The sequence below is a fragment of the Emydura macquarii genome, unplaced genomic scaffold (assembly GCF_026122565.2).
Source record: "Emydura macquarii macquarii isolate MOO-44397 ecotype Brisbane River unplaced genomic scaffold, CSIRO-AGI_Emac_v2 contig_1363, whole genome shotgun sequence".
NCBI lineage: Eukaryota > Metazoa > Chordata > Testudines > Chelidae > Emydura > Emydura macquarii.
The window spans coordinates 21,261,320-21,281,920 of record NW_027131500.1 but is presented as its reverse complement, the minus strand read 5'-3'; the positions used below and the strand labels follow the sequence as shown (position 1 = coordinate 21,281,920).

At 39.2% G+C, this 20,601-nt stretch overlaps 2 protein-coding genes across 4 annotated transcripts in view; one reads left to right on the top strand and one right to left on the bottom strand.

The window, feature by feature from the left end:
* FHIP1A (FHF complex subunit HOOK interacting protein 1A) overlaps positions 1-13,202 on the top strand; it is a 108,675-nt gene extending 95,473 nt beyond the window's left edge. Inside the window, exon 12 of the mRNA XM_067551898.1 lies at positions 4,514-13,202. Coding sequence (XP_067407999.1) covers positions 4,514-4,764 — 251 coding nt within the window. The 3' untranslated portion in view covers positions 4,765-13,202. The remainder of the gene's footprint in view (positions 1-4,513) is intronic.
* Positions 13,172-20,601, bottom strand: part of GATB (glutamyl-tRNA amidotransferase subunit B) — a 50,619-nt gene continuing 43,189 nt past the window's right edge. The window contains exons 12-13 of one of the 3 annotated variants that reach the window (XM_067551895.1): positions 17,293-17,424; positions 13,172-14,660 (exon numbers count right to left, since the gene is read on the bottom strand). In XM_067551895.1, coding sequence (XP_067407996.1) covers positions 14,532-14,660; positions 17,293-17,424 — 261 coding nt within the window. In that variant the 3' untranslated portion in view covers positions 13,172-14,531. Of the gene's footprint in view, positions 14,661-17,292; positions 17,425-19,377; positions 19,600-19,669; positions 19,862-20,601 lie in introns of those variants that run through there. The other 2 variants (XM_067551897.1, XM_067551896.1) reach the window with 2 other exon arrangements.

Here is a 20,601-nt window from a genome sequence, read left to right as displayed (position 1 = left end):
CATATCATTAGCCAAATGTATTTTTATATCTCTGTAACTTTTAAATGACAATCCTAAGCTTTTAGGCAACAATATGTGGATGTACCTAGAAATTGTCTCCCATCTAGAAATTCTGAGTGTGTTTTATTTTTGCACAGGAAAACTTTTATTTCTGAAAGTGTAACAGAATAAGGTGTTACTACGACTTGCTGTCAGACTGGCAGGGTGTATGGTTTATGGGGAGGGGTTGCATGTATGCACTACCTCACTTTATTTTTAGTCTCACATTGAGCAATGTATCAACCCTTTTCCGGTAATTTTTGAAGAGAGCCGTTGCAGAAATAAATTCATTTTGGAATTCTAGTAGATAAAACATAGGCTGGACTACAATATCTTCAAAGGGAGATAAATATGAGTCAAATTTTTTATTTGCTTAAATTGAAAGAAGTAAGTTTAAATATAAAATGCAGTACTAGCAGGGGTACATCAAAGGTGGTGGTGGGTTGGTGCCACTCCATCGCACTCTAATTGACTTTTCTAACATTGCTGCTTCCCAGGCATACTGTGTGCTTACACCTGTTTTCAGGGGATTGTCAATTATTAACGTTTTACACAGTAAGTCAGGACATAAATTAAAATTGTAGAATCCTCTTTTCTAAATGATAAAATTCCTCCAGCTGATGGCATCAGGGCTTCACCAGGTAGTCACAGAGTTCAGCATTTCAGATGCCAGGTTCTAGAACTGCAACTGAGTAGTCAGCACTGGGCACAAGCTTCCATTAAAAGCTGACTTTCACATATGATGGGAATGTATAGGATCTGATGAGAATAGTAACCATAGTGACAGCACGGCACTAGTAGCAACAGGACAGGGTTCAAGAGATTATATTTATTGAATCATTGTTATCAATCATTTGGAATAAGTAATGACCGTCTCACTGTCCCGACTTGTTTTGTTTTGTTTTTTTTGTTTGGCTCTTCATTGGTGTGTGGGAAGCAAGGGAGACTTTTTAAAATGCTTTTTTAATTGCTCTTTTCTGAGGCACTTAATAATAATTTTCTTCAATTCTGATCAGCATGGTGTCAGCATCTAACATTCACAGTAGGTGTACTCTGCATAATCAGAGCCTTTCTCAGGCTACTTTTTGAAGCATTGGTCTGTGGAAGGTGCATGCTGTAAAGGAGTTGTTTATCACAGAGATCAGTGGGGTTTAGAAGCCAGGTTCCAAAAACCATAGATGAGAGAACTTTACAATTAGGGTGTACTGTAGCTGGCATGTGGAATGCAAGATTAGAAGCCAATATTTAATGCCCCCCCTTTTTTTCCCCAAGGTACTGTCGATAAGATCTTTGTATAATGCATTCCTAACATAACTTCATCCATCTAAGAAGTCTTCTAAGTGTTATGCGTCAAAGCTCTCAGCTGTAGCTATTCATACCCAGTGAAACTGTTTTATAAAACAGTCACTGATTTTGGCATTTATTTCTATTTCTCTGTTTTACATCAGCATTTGTGGGCTTCAGTGTTTGCTGAGTCCCTTCATTTTGGACATTATTCAGGAACCTAGAGCACAGAGGCTGTTCCATCACCCCTGCCTGTACATTTTCCCCTGCCCCTTGGCAGCCCCTGTTAAGAATGAGCCTCTTGACTAATGCTTAGAGACTAAATAAATATCTAGATAACTGCAGGTTTGGCTCTCACCCACATTACTGGTGTCAGTGAGGATCAAACTGTAATTCTTGGGGCAAGTTGCCTCTCTAGTCCATCAACACACCACATCATTATATTGATTAAGAAATGTAAGGTAGAAACTGCTATAGTTTTGGCAAATAAAAGAGGGTTGGACTTAATGAGTTATTGCAGGGTGCTAAAATGAAAATTCAGTGTTCTATAACTCAACTTTTCCCTAGATTCCCTTCTCAAATTGAAAAATGAAAGTGACGTATAATTGCAAATAACACAATCTTTCCTAATTCTTCCTACATTAATGAACATAGTTGACCTCCTACAGGATTTAAAATTGAGAAACAGAAACTGATCCCATTTGTGGAAACTAATCCAAAACATAGGTGTTCAAGAGAAGGGATATACTTGGATCGCAATAATGCTGTAAAAGTGATGGAAAATTTACATCTCTGCTAATACTGTAATACTACATGGTGAGGGGCAAAGTCTGTTTGATTTGGGATTGCATATGTAGAGGCATCAGGTTATAAACCAGATAAGTGATACTCTCTCTACCTGTGGCCCTGGTAAAAAACACATCTAGAAAATTAGACCTTTTTAGTCTCTATACCAGTGTTTCTCAATTATATTTCGCCGTGGAACCCTTGCGCGGCCATGCCATACCCTCCGCCAACAAGTCCAGGAAATTTTCCCCTTTTCAGCGGCGCGCTATCTAAGCAGTTTTTGACGGTGCACTAACAGCTGTTCGGCAGCGCCCGATTTCTGTTAATTTCGGCGGCGCGGTTCCGCTTTTTCACGGAACCCTTCAACTCAGCCCATGGAACCCCAGGGTTCCGCGGAACACTATATGAGAAACACTGCTCTGTACTATCAGGTTCTATACTGTGTACAGTTCTGTGCACCTGAATTCCAGAAAGATGGAAATTGGGAGCAGAACTGGATGAAAAATTTCTGACAGAACAGATTTCGTCCAGTAATGCAGTTTCATTGAAATCAAAATATTTTGTAGAAATGGGTTTATTTTGAAGAAATTATTCCATAGGAAAAAATCAAGATGTTTAGGCTTTTTACTTTTAGATTATATTTAACTATTATATATTTAATATGATGCATATAAAAGATAATTCATGTTTTAATATAATATAAAAGTCAAAACAAAACATTTTGATGCTATTGAGACTTTTTTTTGAATTTTTGTTTTGTAGGGAATTTCAAAATATTTGGGTTTTGTTCCAATTCATAATATTTTTTCCCTAGAATGTTGGAATTTCCTGCAGAACAGAAATTCTGGTTCCCGACCAGCCCTAGTTGGGAGAAATTCAGATAACGCCACAAATGACTAAAGATTCTGGAGGGTGAGAGTTATGATTAACTGGAACTAAAAAAGTATAGCTTTGTCAAATTATTGCTAAGAGATTAAAACTTTCTGCAAGTATCGGAAGGATATACTGTAATTCATATGTATCTTCCATAAACTCAGGGAGGGAAACAAGGAGAAGTGTGGAACGTAGTATCGGCCATACTGCATCAGACTAGTAGTTCATCTAATCCCATAGCCTGTCTATAACACTAGTTGGCATCAGATCCTTCAGAGGAAGATGCAAATAACCTAATAGTGAAAAATTATAGAATAACCTGTCCGTACTTGAAGGGAAGTTTCCTCCTAATCCAAGCATGTAGTGGTTCACTTACGCCTTGAAGCATGTAGGTTTAATCCCTACATTATTTTTAATCCTGTCTAATGTCACAATGGGCATTGTCATTGGTTATATAAATGACTAATTACTTTTTGAATCCTGCTAAGCTCTGAACCTCAATAACATTTTGTTGCATGAATTCTACTGACTCTAATATGAATGAATTCTTCTAATTATTTATTGTATAAAAACAAATTATTTCTTTTTATGTTTTATGTTCTTTCAGTTTCATTGAATATCACTTAATTAAAATATGGTTCTTACTGGGGTTGAAATTAAAGTGCTGCTGCCTTTTTAGTTTACTACATTTTACAATTTTGTATTATATACTTTGAATAAGAGACCAGTCTTGGCCCCAGTTCAGGGATGAGCTCTGTGTAGATAATGGAGAATGTGTAGTGTTCTCATTTATTTTTTAAAATGATTTCCTGCCTGTTCACAGGAAGATGGTACCCTTCATGGAGGAAGCTCAGAGAGGTAGCAGCTTTGGAAAAAAATGAAACTTCAGCTGTATTTCTTAAATAATGTGGTGTGAGAGTTTTGCAGAGTTGTCATGAATATTTACCAGCCCAGGCCCAAAATCCTCCCTTTCCAGTGTAGTAATGGGAAAAAAAAAGATTTTACTTGTCTGTCCAAAATAAAAATAAATAAATACTTATGCCAGGTCAGCAGAAGAGTAGACGATTGTAAGGCTGTATTATTTTAAATTATACTTTGGCAGAGTTTTTTCCACCCATAAAATACAAATAACTGGGATTTCCCTTTTTTTAAAGGTACCTTCGTGTTATGTTCCTTTCCATTACTCTGCCTTCACTTTCATGTTGTTTCTTCCCACACCATAGCTGGAGCTGCTGGCAGCTCCTAGCCATCAGATGGCTAGAAAAAAAAAAAGGGAGCACAGGAGGGGGAAATAACCCCACAGGCCTATCTGAGCCTTGATAAGTCTATCTTGAGGAGGAGGAGAGGAAAGAATAGAATTTGGGCCACACAATGTGTAAAAATATTGCATTAGATACCATTCGTGGAGTTACATCATGTAGCATGCATTCCACGATACTGTAGCTTGCACACAGCACTGAACATAACCAGTTTAAATTAGGTTTGCTTACTGGGCAAAACTGATTGAGTCTTTTTTTCCCCCTGGATTTAGATAACGTCCAGCACAACAGCAGCACAGGGAAAGGAAGAAATCTTTCTGAAGCTTCCCAAACCCTGCTCCAGCCTTTCTTGGGTCATAAAGCAAAGAAAGTAACGGCTCTTCCTGGTATTCCCGTACATGTGAGGAATGCCATACTTGCAGCTGCCCTTTTCCCAGAGTTTCTGAAAGAGCTAGCAGCGCTTGCACAGGAACATTCCATTCTGTGTTACAAAATACTGGGTGATTTTGAGGATTATTATTAGTGTCATTTTTACGGGTTTTTTTTTTTTTATTTTAGAGTTAACAGACTTTAAATGCAAAGCTGCTTGCAAAAGAAAGTTCTACTTTGATACTTCCTGACAATACTTGATCTGGGGAAAAAATCTCATTCTATGTTATCCTTTATATTGGGCCTTATGACTTCCAACAGTGCAACATACTAATATGATACATTCCTGAGGGGTTCTGTTACTCCAGATTTGTACCCCTCTTCCCTTCTGCACATACACAACTTCCTTTACCTCACTACTCCTGTCCATTCTGCAGTAGACTCTCTTGGATGGGCTAAAGGAAGCAAATGTTTTGACTTTTTAAATTCCAGAAATACCCACCCAGATATTCCGCTGCAAGACATTTTTGGCCTAGAAAAGTGGGTTGCCCAGTGGGAGAAGTACCTGATATGTAAATACATATGAAAACTGTACAAATTACTCAAATAAGCCTTCTGTGTAAAGGACCAAGATTTTTTTTTTTTTTTGGGGGGGGGGGGGGATTGTTTTTTAAAAAAAGGGGCGTCTAAAGTTCCACCTCTGCAATCAACTTTGCCAATGGCTGGAGTTGTGAATCCAAGTGTTCTCATGTGTTCTGAATGCATGACTAGCTGAAAGCAGGTGCTGTACCCAACACATACCGTATTGCCTTATGTTGCATACAAATCTGCAGCTATCAGCTGTTGGTCTTTTGAAGTCAAATGAAATGTGTAAGTGGATGTGGAGTGCAGACTGCTTGGAATTTTCTTCGCAGTTTCTCAGCATTCTATGATAAATATTATATTGCTACTTAAAATCTCAAGCATGCCTTATTTAGTAAGATTTGCACAAAGTACAAAGCAAAATGTTTCTATGCAAGCTCTAACAAATTTGTAGAAAAAATGTTTGTGTGCTTCCATTGATAAGATGAAGAAAGGTATTCAGTATCTTTCAGTAGTGTTAAAAGGGCAACTCTGATCTATTTTTGTTAAGTACTGCTTTAATGAAAAAGGAGAGCTTGCCTCTGAAAAGGTGTTTATTTTAAATGTCATTTTGGTTAAGGGAAAACAAAATGCTACACCTAAAGAAACACTGTTTATTTATTTTTAAGTTATGTGTTAGCTTTTCCTAATATTGCATTTTGGGCAGGGTGGAATGTTCAGTAGCTGTTGGAGAGGAAAAAGTAACAGGGACAGCTGAACCGTGTCTGCTAGTGACGAACTGCTTAAGAAAATTCTCTTCGGTGAGTAATAGGGTTCATTAGAAGAACCCAAATGTGATGAATTGGTGCATCACTGCTGCATTTAGTCTCACTCTTAGTGGCATAATTGTGCTTCCAGTGCCATACGTGGCTCTATGTAAATGGGGGCTCAGTTCATGAAAGCCTTAATCCTTCTACTGCAAGGAAACTAAAACACAACCCCATGGTCAGACTGATATTAAAGGAGTTTTAGTTATGTTGATGATAATTCCCCAATACTGAAAAGTTCCATTTTTATAGCGTCCCCAACTTCAACCAGTTGTCTTTGCTTAGGGACTGTACATGAAAAGCCCTAGAATAAGAAATATCAGGTAAAAGTACCTCAGTGACTTAGGAGCTGAAGTCCCATTAACTTCCAAAGGGACTTAAGCTCCTTGGTCACCGCGCGTATGTCTACACAGCAATGAAACACCTGGAGCTGGCCCAGTCAGCTGACTTGGGCTCATGCAGGCTCGGAAATTGGGCTTCAGCTGGAGCGTGAACTCTGAGACCCTGCCTGGGGGGAATGTCTATGCAGCAATTTTTAGCTCTACAGTCCCACAAGCCTGTCAGCTGACCCAGGCCAGATGTACCCTTAGGTGCTTTTGAAAACTGCACCCATCATCGATAGCACGGAGACATATTAGTAGTGCCTGACTGCATTAAGTCCTGTCTGTAGAAAACCCTCCAAGGCCCAGGAACTGCAAGAACTTCCCTGGACCTGCCATCATTTGTCTGTCTAGGTATTGATACTGTCCTCAATTCTGTGGTATCTGAATACCAGCTTCCCTCCTTCCCAGCTCTGTGCTCAGGCCCAGCCATCCCTTCAGGTCACTTGCTTCTCTGTTAATCTTGCTCCATGCAACACTTTGCCTGTCAGATACAATTCCACCAAACCACCTCCTCTAGCCTCTTTGCTGCTGCTCTACTCACCACCTGTTGGAAACACAGATAAGATTGCTTGCTTACTCTTTTTTTTTTTTTTTTTTTAACCCATTTAATTTAAGGAGAATTCTTCCCCTGATTTCATTGCAGCTGCCACCATGGGCAACCAGCAGCCTCAGGTCCCTTTCTTTCTCCTAGAAGGTTCTTCTCTCTTCCCTAATCACCCTGTGTCACTTTAGAACCGTGGTTCAGACCTCTTCTCCCACAATCTAGAACTGGGAGGAGGAGATAGATGAAGCTTCTCGCTCACTACAGTGTTCTAGCCTAATCTGGGCTGGGTCAGTGACTTCTAAAATCTCTAAACACTGATCTAATCTGTTCCCATGTCATCAAAGCATAGCCACTGCCTTCTAAAAGGAAGCTGATGCGAGTGCTTTAAAATGGACTAAGTACATGTAATAATAAAATAAGCAAACTTCAATTAATCATAACCAAGTGGGGATTTATTCCCAAGAAACCATCCACATTTTAAAAAGTGTTAATGGGGTGAATTTGTTAAAGGTGGGGAAATGGAGAATTAAAGATAAAATCAGACCCTTCACTCTTTTTTTTATGAACGGCTTAGGTGTGTTCCATTGGGTTGGTTCATTTTAAATGCTTGTTTTTAAATGTGTGCAGTCATTACAATAGGCTGTTCTGAAGACATTAATGTAGATGGAGAAATTAAAATGTGGACTGTGCAAACTACATCTGTAAGTTTGAGTTTTGACCCAGGAAACTCTTAATAGTTCCAAAGAAGTTATTCCACCTTACCACAATAGTGAGCATTAAAAAAACCTACAGTGTGCATGCAGTGGAATTCTTACTGACAGGTCATTACACTGTATGTGCACAAGGTATGCTTTATACAAAGGAGAGACCATATTACAGACTTGATGAATCAGTTGCCAGATTCACATTTTTGAGGTATACAATGGGAATAGCATATATAAACCTGGTTAGTTTAAACGCAAACTCTAAACTGTCCAAAGAAAGATTCCATTTGCATTATATGACTTCTGGTCTGAGATATTGTAGGCAGGGTTTCAGCCAGGGCTGATTTATTACAGAACCCTCACCTCCATCATCCTGAGGGGGGGAAAAAAAAAACTATGATGATGGCTCCTCTTACTTTCAAAGTGTGGAGCAAACTACATGTAATTTAGCATGAAAACATTTGTTGTTTCATCATTAGAGCCTCTGAGATTAATAATCCTTTCTTGTGGAAGTTCCTCATCCAAGTCCTGTTCAATGTGCTGCTGCTTTCACATCGGACTGGTTGGGAAGAACGGAAATCCAGACCTGATTCTGATCTCACTTTCACTGGTAGAGACAAGAAAGTCAGACCCAAAGAGGTTCTTTTTATTAAAAAGGTTGCCCTTCCTCTAGTACATTTAGATACATTCCTTCAAAGCATCTGCTGTTCACAAATTGCTTTTAGTATTTAATATTTCATCAGGGTTTGTCACATCCTTTGCTGAAAGCTGAATGCAATCACTTAATGTAGATTATGCCTCTTTGGTGAATATTATCGGGTTGGATAATTTTTTTGGGTTAAGTACAGGCACATTTGATCAATTTAATGGAACTGTTTTTTGTTTATAAAACTTCAGTAAGGGCATAGGTTTTCAGGGGGAAAGGGTGGGTAGGTAATAACACACACTCAGATATCACCAGTTCCAACCTAGGCAAGAGTGGTTAACAGGCTTTGCCAACTCCTTGGCATGTGTACAATGACATAACTGTCTGCCACTCCCTAGGGACACAACTAGCATATTCAGCAGAGAGCAAGGATTTAAGCTCAAGCTGCTCTTCTACCACTAGCAGTAGGTCCTCCAGTACAAGGCAGAAAGAAAATAAGAGCAGTCTTATTTGGTGCAGTTAAATGTCATGGAATTTACTGTATTACTTTGAATTGTAGCCACAGCTACAAAGTTATTACTGCTTGCTGTGCAAATCTTCTTTTAGATATTGATTATAACATAGTTCCTGTTTGAGGGCAGCTTGATTTAATAAGCAATTTATTGTGCTGCACGGACTGAAATTGCTATGTCATGCCTGTAATTTTTATGAAGGCTGCTATTACATTTGTAACATTTTAGACTGCAATTGCAAGTAGCGTAATACTTTTTTACCCATGGTAGTTGTGGCACACAACAGTAGTGTCATGCTGTCACTGTCTAACTTTGATTGATAATGACATGATGTCCTTGGTTTCACCTTTGGCTTTCACATCAGAAACAGATTAGTTTTTGGTAATTGTTGTATTCTAAATTAAAACACAGGCTAGTAGTATGGCACTCACATCAATGTGAAATACAGACAGAATTGAAATTCGTATGACTTTTCTGCTTGTGAAAAACATGAGTAATACAAACATGTATTAAAATAAATACTAGAGAATTCTACAATCTCCCAAACCAGGATAGTAGCCCTATGTCAAACTGGTGTTTTGGACCACTACTATAAAAATACCGTAGAAGAGAGGGTGAAAATTACCTCTTGTTAATGTGGTTTTGTATTTGTTACATGGTGATGGGTGCCACTCTAAAACCCTAAGATTGCTGTGGAACTGGTGTATATTTAATAAGTTGTAACTTCATTACGTATGAAAGCTCAGATCAATAACTTTTTTGAGCTTTTCCAAATGTGATCTAGTACAAGTATTTTTTGTTGTGGTGGTGTATACACAAATTTATGAATGGGAGTATTATCTCGGGTACATATGCACTTTAATTAGGTTTTTGATCCTATGGCCTATAAGGGCTGCTAGGAAGTCATTACCGCTTACTGTGCAAATCTTTTATTCATTGATTATAACAGTTTGTGTGGCAGCTGGATTAAATTAAGACCAAAGTCTGTGGCCTAAAACCCTTTATGGAATTTTTGTGCAAAGGCTGCATTTCTGAACAAAATAATTTTCTTTAAGTTTGGCAAAGTACCCATGTACAATTGCATATTTGTGGGCTAAATACCTGCAGACTTGTTTCTGATATATTAGCTTCCAGAGAGCATTTGCTATCACTAATATTTTATTGCACTTTATTTAAAAATACCCAAGTGGATCTAGGCCAAAAAATAATGTAGCTGGGTTAAACCTAGGTCTAATCAAACTTTGTCTAAATGCTACTCTGTCAGCTAGGCCAGCATCCACACAAGATGCCATCTCATCTCTAATGGAAAGAGGTGGCCTGAGAATACAGGTCTCAGCATTCAGTGCTCTAGCTTGAGCTAAGAGGCCATATCGCTGTTAGACACAGCTCTCAACAGTGTGACATTCAGTTTACCCCCCTTTAACAATATTTAGTTTTCTTTAAAGCTCCAGCTTGGCATACTGTGATTAAAGGAAAGCTTAGAGTCTCATGTTGAAGTTTCTGGTCTGCATAATTAAAAGAAGCTTGAATCTTCAGCCTTACTGTCAAGTTTGCAGGTAGAATTTTAGCCAAGTCCTACTGGAAAGCATGCACCAGCACATTGCTCATTCAAACCTGCTTTTCTTTTTCCTACTATTGCATGCAGCACCATCCACACAAGTCCCAGAATCAACCTACTAGCTGAAAAGACAAGCTTTACCACAATTCCTGGAGCTGCCTTTTAAAAAAAAAAAAAAAAACCCACTCCCCCCTATCTGTTAGAGATGCTTGGCTGCATTCCAGCCCTGTTCTACCTGTTTTTTTGTGCTGCTCTGATCGCAAAAAGCATGTAGAAAATCTGCATAGCTGTTCAGCTTGGAAGCCCTAGCTGGTGTAGGGCCAGTCTCTGCTTCTTAGCCACTTTCCCTGTGGCATCAAAGAGAAGAGGGAAGGGCAGCATCCCTACCTAGCTAGCAGAATAGCCCCTTAAACACAAATGCAACTTGAAGTCACCCTGAGGCTGTTCTAAATTGCACCCAGGGCCCAAATCAGCCTTCAATTGGCCACAGGAGTAGGGAAGTAAAGGTGAATCCAGGGCAGCTGGCCTGGACCTGTGGATTTCATATTTATTGCCTCACCTATAACATTTAACTACACTTTAACAATACAATTATATTTCAGGCATTTAAACTGTACAGCCAACCAGATCCATGTAAGCTCCTGCTGTATTTGAAAAGATAAAATTGTGACTGGGTTGTCTCTCATCCTTAGATAAGTAGAATGTAATGAACTTTGTCTGAATCATTTGAAAATAGCAGTGCAGGGAGAGAGACAGAGAAGGGCAAAAGTTTTGATGGGCTGCTCAGTCTTCCTCCTTGAGCAGCTTTAAACAAAAAATGAATTAGAGTTTTCGTTCAAGAGTGAGAAGTCACTTTACACATACAGCATACCCAGAAGGCCATAAATCACCAAGCGGCTGCTGCTGCAGTCAGTGACTGTGAAAGTCTGTAGATTACAAAGGGATGCTCAGCACAGAAATAAGAACATTACATTAGAATGACACCACAGCAACTACTTGAGGATGTCCTGGGAAAGGGTTCAAATTACATTAGTTTAAGCATTCTATTTGTGAATTTTAATGAAGGTTTCCATCATACACCTCTATAACATGGATCAAATTTAAATCTGCAGCCAGGGCTGATAGCTAAAGGTGGTCTTTCCTTCCTTCCACATTGCATAAAAAATATTTTGTCCATTTCTCCTCTGTTCACCCTCCCCCCCAACCCTCAAAAGCAGAATGATAAGTTCTGTTACACACATATAATCAATGGCATCTGCCAAAAGCTTTAACACTATCTGGTAAGAGCCCACATGTTTAATTACCTCTCTGTTCATTTGGATGAAATTGTAATGACTCACTGTATCATGTCAACTTTTATTCATGGGAGAAATTTCTCTGCTAGCAGACAATCCAAAGGAAATTCTCTCACAGACGCTATGTATTAAATTAATATTGAGGATCAGAATGAAATTCTGTCCAACTTACCCTGCCTAATGATTGGAGCACAGAGGGCATCTAATCGGCAGCTCAGTGACTGCTGCAGTAGCAAACTGACATCTGAGTAAAGGGCAGAGCATGAGCCTTAATTCAAAGAGGCTCTAGCTTGTGTCCTTTGTACAAGCCTTGCAACAGCTTCCCTCTCCAGAAGGCTGCCTGACATTGATCACTTTGTAGACAGTCTCACCCCAACACACCCATCCTGTGTTTTGTACGTCTAGGTGATACTAGATTAACACCTTGAGGCTGGAGCCCTTTCTGTTAACATGATCTGTGAAGTGCAGATTATATGATTTTAAAAAACCTTACGCTTTTTGTCTATCAGTCAAGAAACATCCTTTAAATAGTTTGTTCCTATGCAGAATGTTGGCTTAAAAATTCAGCAAGTGATGAGTCCATAACATGGTTGAAGATTTTTAAACCGTGTCCTTCTGTCTGCTTCTAACTTAAGGGGAAATTGGTTACAATTATCCACTTTTAGCAGATGTGCTGCCTTGCTTGTTCTCTATTGTGTGTCTGGCAGGTGGAGTTAAAAGTAGATTGAAATTTCTAGTAAGTGCTATTTTAAATGTAAAGATTTAATGCTGTATATATATCAAACTTGTTCATGAATTACAGGGTATTTTTGTACCTTATTACTTAATTGCTTAGAACAAAAAGGCTTTGAAAACAGGTAGCCCTTAAAGACATTTACCAACAGTAGCCATGCTCTAGTATCTGAGATCCTTCTATTCTAATTATAGTGCAGTTACTACTATCTCAGGTAAGGTGATAAGTATAGCACACCCCACCCCCGCTAAAGCTGCCCAACAAAAAGCATTAAGGATGTGACAGGACTGAACCTTCTGGAAAAGGTAGGATTTAAAAAAAAAAACTTAAGAATAAGCTTACAACATATGGACCAATAAAATTAAAACTTCATGCAGATGCTCAGTCCATAATTCTTGTGCCTTTTGTTTCCTCCCACACTGGCAGGAGTTAAGGACAGAGCAGAGCATTAATTTAACAAATTCAGTGTATATTGTGATTTGTGTCATTACCATTTATCTGAATGTGTTTTGTAAAACTGATTGAAATTTAGCACTCTGGACAGAGTCAGCATGGAACAAAACAGGTGCCACTAAGTAAAAGATAAAATGGTGTTTTCGCTCAGACGTGACCAAATGATAGTAAAGCCTTTTTGTTTGTCAGGTTAAATGCACAATTTTTTAAAAGGTCAAGGTCTCTGACTTCATAATTCACAGTAAATCTTATCCTCCCCAGACAAAATAAGAATGTACTGTTATGCTTTTTGTCTGCTCCACAACCTTTAACTAACTTATTTTTATGTGAACAAGGGGTACATGTTTTATTCATTAAATGTATTTGAAAACTCCTGCATTTTGCCTCTTTTCTGCTCAAGACTTTGAGTTTAAACTCTGAGCTTGTTTGTTCAGATGTTTCCCTGTCAAGAAAGATGGTAGCCTTGCTAATCATAAATGGAATACCCATGAGCATGGCCGACTTAGCAATTGTATAGCTTGGAGAGGACAGCTAGATCCCACAGCAGAGGCCTGGGCTTTATCCTCTCTGACCTAAGCCAGATTTTTGAAGGTGGGTAGGAGCCTAAATCTCATTTCCAAAAACTATTTAGGCATTTGGGTCAAAATCCCATTGACAAGCAATGGGATTGAGCCTCTTAAGTGCCTAAATCAGTTAGACATTGCAAAGCTGAGCATTACAATGCGTTAAGAGCTTTGTATGGTCTGCACGTGCATCCCAATAGCAAAACATTTTACCCCTCAGAAGTATCTGTAAGCTTGAGGATAATTGTGGTTTTAGAATTATTTAGCAGCAACAAAAGAGGAGGGTTATGAACTCCAGAGACCAGAATCCATAACCTTGATCTTTTCCCCATCAAGTACTGATTAGATATGTAAGTTTAGATATGTCTATAGCAGAGGCTCTTGAATGAGCAGGCGTTTCCCATAATGCACAGGACTGCCTAGGCCTCAGCTGCCTTATTTGTTTTCTAGGGGGTCTATTTAGACACTTGAGAATGGGGGGGAACCATTGGGCTTAGGATAGATCATCCCTTGAAGGAAGGAAAGGCAGCTGGGGAGTCTCTTCTCCTTTCCTTTCCTCTGGTAGAGGCAAGGGAGGAGTGACCACACTGAGTCAGTGCTTCCCCCTCCTGAAAGGTGGGGGTGAGTGGCTGAACGGCCACTGGGTGAGTGAACAGGAGGTGTGACCTGTTCACATCATTGCATTTCACACTTTCAGGGGTGTGGATTTCTGTTCCTGCTGAAAACCATTGCTATCTGGCAACGTCATCTAAACTTACTTTATTATAATGTACATCTGATACCATTTCTAGGGTATTGAGACAAACAGTACTGTACAGTTGTAGGCTTACATGGGTACTTGTCCCCAACTGCATGTATTTGAATCACTTACCTTTCTGATGCACGCAAAACCACCATCAACACTAGCTTCTACTATTCATTTGCACTGACAGAGGGTGAAGCATTCAAGGAGGACTGTATAAGAAAATACTACCTGATGATACTACCACCAAAATGGAGGAATTAAAAAGGGAATAATAATCCTACTCTGTGGTGAGATTACACAGTATCATTTTCTAGCTGTGGATGGAATTGAACTGTATAGAGTCACGGGAACTGTCCAGTCTTTCCCTCTGTAGGCACCATGCAAGTTACTCTGAAAGCTACTGTGACAGCTTTTTCTCTAATATTTGTTTCACCAGCACAGGATCTGCTCGCCCTCTTGTTGCTCTTTGAACCAGTCCCATCAGTTTATTGAAAACTTTTCGGTTTCCCTCCTTTATCTCCATAACCTTGAAAACAAAAGCACAAAGTATTTATCATGAACAATGGAAAGTTCAGTTGTCCCTCTAAACAGAAACATTTTCTAATCTTAGCTTAATTTAGGCCCCAAATTTGCTATTAATGTAAGCTTTACAAAAAGTTTGGCCTCGATTCTGCCAGGGCCATGTGTGGCTGAAACCCTACGGTTGCTTGGAGCCTTAGTCTTAATAGAATTATGGGTTTCATGGTTATTCTTTTATTCCCAAGAAAACAATGTTTTTGTTCAGATTTAAACATCTCCCTGCAGTATTTGCAAGTCAAAGAAGTGCAATACTGCATGAAAACCCAAGAGTGAGCAAGACTTGACTGTTTTACTTTTCCTAATGGGGTGACATGCAAAAAAGTTAGATTGCAACAAAAACAGATTTTAAAGAGTTCAGTTTCAACACTGAATGAATAGTAATATGTGAATTTATTAATTTGAGTTCAGAATTATTTTAAAGTTCTGGTATGATAGTGTCCTTTTAAAGTGAAGACACTTGTATTTCATTAACACTGACCTGGCATTTTTAATTGGAGCAGAAACTTGAGAACTAGCCTTTCTAAAATTTCCATATCAACTACAACAACCTGGAGGAATCTCTTTCAACATAGCATTAAATGTTTTTAACTAGGCAATTATGGTTATTCATTATGAAAATACTACCCAGTGAGACTGACCAATTACTTTTAGACCCACTGTCTGCACCCAAAAATGCATGCACATTGGCCTTCAGAATTACTGTGCAATGGTCACTTGGCATGGCCAATCAGGTAGCCATTGACCCACTGTGCATGCAAATACCCAATTTGAAAATACTGTATAAAAAATTTAAACTGGAAATGATGGTTAAAAAAAACCAACAGTTTAACAAGGGCAGAAGGAACTCCACCATCACTTTATCTTAAATTGAAAGTGGATGGCTTCCTAGAAGAGATGCTGTAGTACAATCATGAGTTATTGAGTTCAACAATGTTTATTTATGTAGCAGGGAAAAAAAAATCTCTGCATTGTGGGAAGTACTGGGTGAAATTCTAAATTATGCAGGTTGTCAGATTAGATAGCAGTCAGTCCTCACTGGCCTTCAAATTTATTAATACATGAACCACCACCTGCACTAATTGTAAATACATCTATCCATTATTGTATCTGAACTTTAGCTCATCTTAAATCTTATCTAATAGTGTCCCAGTGTCACTGCTACCTTTATCTGCCTGAAATTACCTAAATTAGAAAGTTCAGTAAGTATTGCATTCATTCATAAATTACTCAGTATTTGAGTGTCTGTTTCCCTTCTTAAAAAAACCCTACTATTAAAAAGCAAGGCATTTTCTGTTGCAAATAGCCCAACTAACCGTTTATAAGATAAGATCTTATGGTAATTTAAAGCGCAGACTTACAAGCTTTAAAAGCGTCTCTGCTTTACTAAAATGATCACCTGAAAGCAGTTGGAAAATCAGGTTGCTTTATCACTGCTGGTTTGTCTAACACACTAGACGCTGAGGGAAGAATTAAATTCTTACAAAATGATTTTTATTATAGAAACAGGAATCTGGTTATGGACCTTCAGCTTCTGTGCTATTGAACAGGTCTAGCTAATCTGCTCCTGTGCTTCAGTACTAGTCTGAAAATACAGAAACACTTTTATCAGCCACTACAAATGATTCAGTATAATGGAGGTCATGCAGATCTACTGCAAGTTCGTTTTCTTTATCAAAAGCTCTTTGCAAAGCTGTTAGTGTCCCCCCATGAGACTTGGGTGTGGGTGGTATTGTTCTCAAAAGATGTTAGCTTTTTTTCTCCCCAACTGCAAATGTAGCTAGACAATGTTTATACTTAAAATAAGCCATTCATTCCTGCTTTTACATTTTGCACTCGAGAGAATATGAAAGCACATGATTTTTTTTTTTTAAATAAAGCTAATGTTAGATGTGGTCAAGGTTATCTTTCTATTTTGCCCTCCTTTCATAATTTACAAGTTTACTTTTTTAACTGGAGAGCTCTGGAATCTTGAAATCGAAATGTTTAAAGCTTTCTTCCAGTACATACATACTGTCTGTTGGGGTAAGGTTGTTCATGTGGGTTAGCCAGTCAGTATACATTTCTTAGGTGAAGAAGAGACATGGACTTTGTAAAGACATGATAAAAGCCAACTTTTTGGTTAACCAAAATTGATGCTATCCCTTCCAGTTAATATTATTCATGTGGCATAAATAGCCAGAGATGTAATGGCTTCTTATTTGATACCCTGAGTCTTCACACTATTATATTAATTTAATCTCTTTGATCTTAGATATCATCAAAGTTGACAAAAAGGAAAATGAGGGACTTCTACTGATTAAAATTCCCAGGCCAGGTTAACGAAAGCGCTCTCTACATACACCCAGTTGAAGAAAACAGAGCTTCTACTGTGCTTGTTTTCTTGCATTATCACCTTTATGCATAGTTAGAATGACTTGGCTTCTTGGACAAGCCACATGAATACATCCTTCATTGCTCTCTGAAGACATACAAACAAATACAGAGCCAGAGGAAATATGGCAATTTAAACCCTTTAGCACCACAGACCACCAAAATGTCCGAGCTACTGGTGCTCAATTTCCCACCACTGTTCTAATCACCTCCTCTTGATGTCCTTCCATCACTTCCTGACAGATCTGTTCAAGCTCTTGCTGATCTTGCATCAATTCAAGTTTCTTTTCTTTAACAATTTGAAGTGGGTTCTTCTCCCCCTTCCACAATTCCTCGAGCACCTGCAGCATCAAAAAAGATAGAGGGGATTCAGCGCCTGTGGCATTCACACTTTCCACTGCAGTGATGTGTGAGTGAATTTAGTCCTAATAAAAACAAAGGGCTAACATTTATGTGATGGACCAACTTTCCCATGACGGTCTGTGGACATATCTCAGTCTTGGCTTGCTAGCAAAATCTGCCTGCCTCCAAGAGTATCAGGATGAGATCAAGCAATTTAGTTTAATTTATGATCTGAACACAGTTTAAAAACTAGTGCAATAATCCAGAGCATCACCATGTCCCTTTCTTTACTCTGAAGCACAATATGCACATCATATAGCTTTGCAACGGTAATGCTCTTTGTGCCCCTACTGTAGGATTGCTGTACAAGAAGGTAGTGTAGTAATCCCCTGTTCATGTGAATATTGCTAAAAGAAATTACAACACGCACTGTCAGCAGAGAATGCCACTGCAGAAAATTGACCATTAGACAACTATTGTGCCTGGCTTGATTCCAGGTAACATCTCATTTACAGACCATTGTCATCAGAGGGGGATAGAATGAGGATGCTTAATAGAAAAAAAGAAAAATGTTGCAAATCAGAATCCATGGGGCAGCCCCATCCCATCTATCTCTCACCTCTGAGAACAGCCAGTGAACCTAGCCAGCTAGAACCGTTACTAGCTAATGTGAATGTGTTTCCCTTCTCTGTAGTAGGGCTATCCCCATGGAATGAACTTGGGAGATGAGAACATTTATAAAGAACAATTTCTTTGGGCAGTCATTTTCTGTATTCCCTCTGCGCTTCTTTCAGAGATGGGGGATGTGAGAGAGAAAAGCCCCTTAACTAAAACAGCTGCTTCTGCTTAATCCTGCCCTGAAGACATAATTGTATGTTTGGGCCATCATGGACATGAATACCATGTCACACATGCAGCTCTACAAATTTGCTGTGGGATCAAGAGGAGGCTGGAATGAGGGGGCCCAAATTTAAAACCATTTTCAATAATTAGCAGTACAGCAAGATGGTTTATATAAAACAACATAAATAGAACGTCATTTTAACTCTCTGATTTTTCTACAATATAAAAGCCCTTTGGCATGAAATGATTTGACACTATCTACTCCTAGCTCCTGCTCCTAGCTTGGTGCGACTCAAATTTACCTCCTATGCCCAACTCTTCCCAATAGAATCTTATTGTTTTGCTGGAAGCCTTGAGAGGGTAATAACAAAGTTGTCTTATGAAGTTATGTTGCAAGTTTTATGTTTTCCTGTGAGAGGGAGAAGGGCAGAAATGACAGGTCAAATGATTAAAATTACTGGGATATCCAATCAGAGTTGCAGTCAGCAGAAGTGATGTTTTAATCTGTTCCCATTGAAAACCCAAGACTCTTCCCCTTCCAGTTAATTCCTTAGCATCACTGCAGAGCCGCCTGGAATATCCTAGGAAAAATTCTGCCGACCCACAACCAGACTGGCCTTTTCCCCTTCACCAACTATTCTGGGGGCTCACTTAAGGGACATCCACAGTTGCTTCATCTCCTCTATTAGCAGGTGATCAGTCCTCCCCAGGGAGCAGACAGGAAGCTTTCCGGAAGGTAAGCCCTCCCGGAGAAATTGTGACTCCACATCACACCTCAGGAAGGGGCTACTTGCTATTTGAGTAATCTGACTCAGAAAAAACGCCCCCGAGATCTTGCTCAAAGTAGAAACTAACCAATGAAGCATCCAAATCTTTCTAAGAAAAGGACAAAACTGATTTTAGGTGCTATACCAGCAATTCTCAAAGTGTGGTCCCCTCCCAGACTGCCACAGAAAAGGAGGAGGGCACTGGAGCAAAAACACAATATGCACCCAAACAGCTAGCAAAACCCTCTACTCCAAGCAGAATTACCAAGAGAAGCCCATTGAATGGTCTAACTTAGGTCAGCGTGGCTTGAGAATCAGGGAGCCATAACTGGTCCCCTGACAGCCTTCTCCTCTCCCATGCTAAGCATATAAGCTTAGCTTATAGACTATTTTAGGGAGACCAGGGACAGACTGGATTTGTTCTTATAAATATGCACAGCAAGCTATGTCAGTTTGGGTTTTGTAGCTTTAAAATGTATCATTCTATTGCTGGAATAAAAGAATGGCTTCCTCTACACAGACACAAAATGAAGGGCGTGGTCACAAATCCTCCTTGATCTATTTCTGAAAGTCAAGGAGGGAGAAGCTTATTAATGATGTCAGTTAGTTCATGATAAGGAGAACCTTGGACACGGGATGCAACGTATTCTAGTAGTATTCAGAGGTTATCCGGAAGCATTTTATTCATGGAAGCATAATAAACCACTCCCATCTGGAAGTGCAGTCCTACTCCATTTTCTTTTTCTTGGGCTCTTGTAGGCTTTTCTCAGCCAGACAGAATCAGCCTCAAGCATTTAGGGTCCCCCATCTACATTCTTATAGACAGCTGAAAGACCAATGCAATTCAAAGAATGATTTCCTATTAGACTAATATTATAGTTTACAGAAACACCTAGACAGATCTGACAGGCCAGAAATTTGGCTACGTCCTAGTCCAACTTTTCTTTTTTAAAATGTTGTTCTAGCCCTAGATAAGAGTCTAGTCTAAAAAACAGCATAAAAATTATGTTAATTCAGCCACACTCACTGGTCAAACTAAAACTGGCTGAACAAGAACAGTGGGCCTAATTATCAAGTCTCCAGTGCCAAAATGAAATTCTTTATTACTGAAATCCCAACAGCGGCAACTGTGGACTCTAGCCTGGATTTGACTCAGACTATTGCCAGGTTCTGCGTGCTCTAGCCACATATGCCTAGCAACAAACCACTGGTCAGAATTATTTATTAACAGCTTGCAAGCCTTGCATCCACACAAGTGCCATTCCAAGCATTTTACAACCTTTGATGTGCCAGCTGGATGTGACACTTGGGAAAAGGTTTTCAGTTGAAACCCATCTGCAATAGTTCCAGAGGGGGAGCTGTGCTAGTCTGCATGCAGCAAAAACAACGAGAGTTCTGTAGCACTTTAAAGACTAACACATTTCTGCAGGCATAAGCTTTCGTGGGCTGCAACCCGCTTGTCCCAAGTGTGGACGGGAAGCAGCAAATACTGCAGCTATACCATTCTGGCTAGTCCCTACCCATTCCTTCCTCCCAGAATGCAATGTCTTTGCATTTACAAATTAT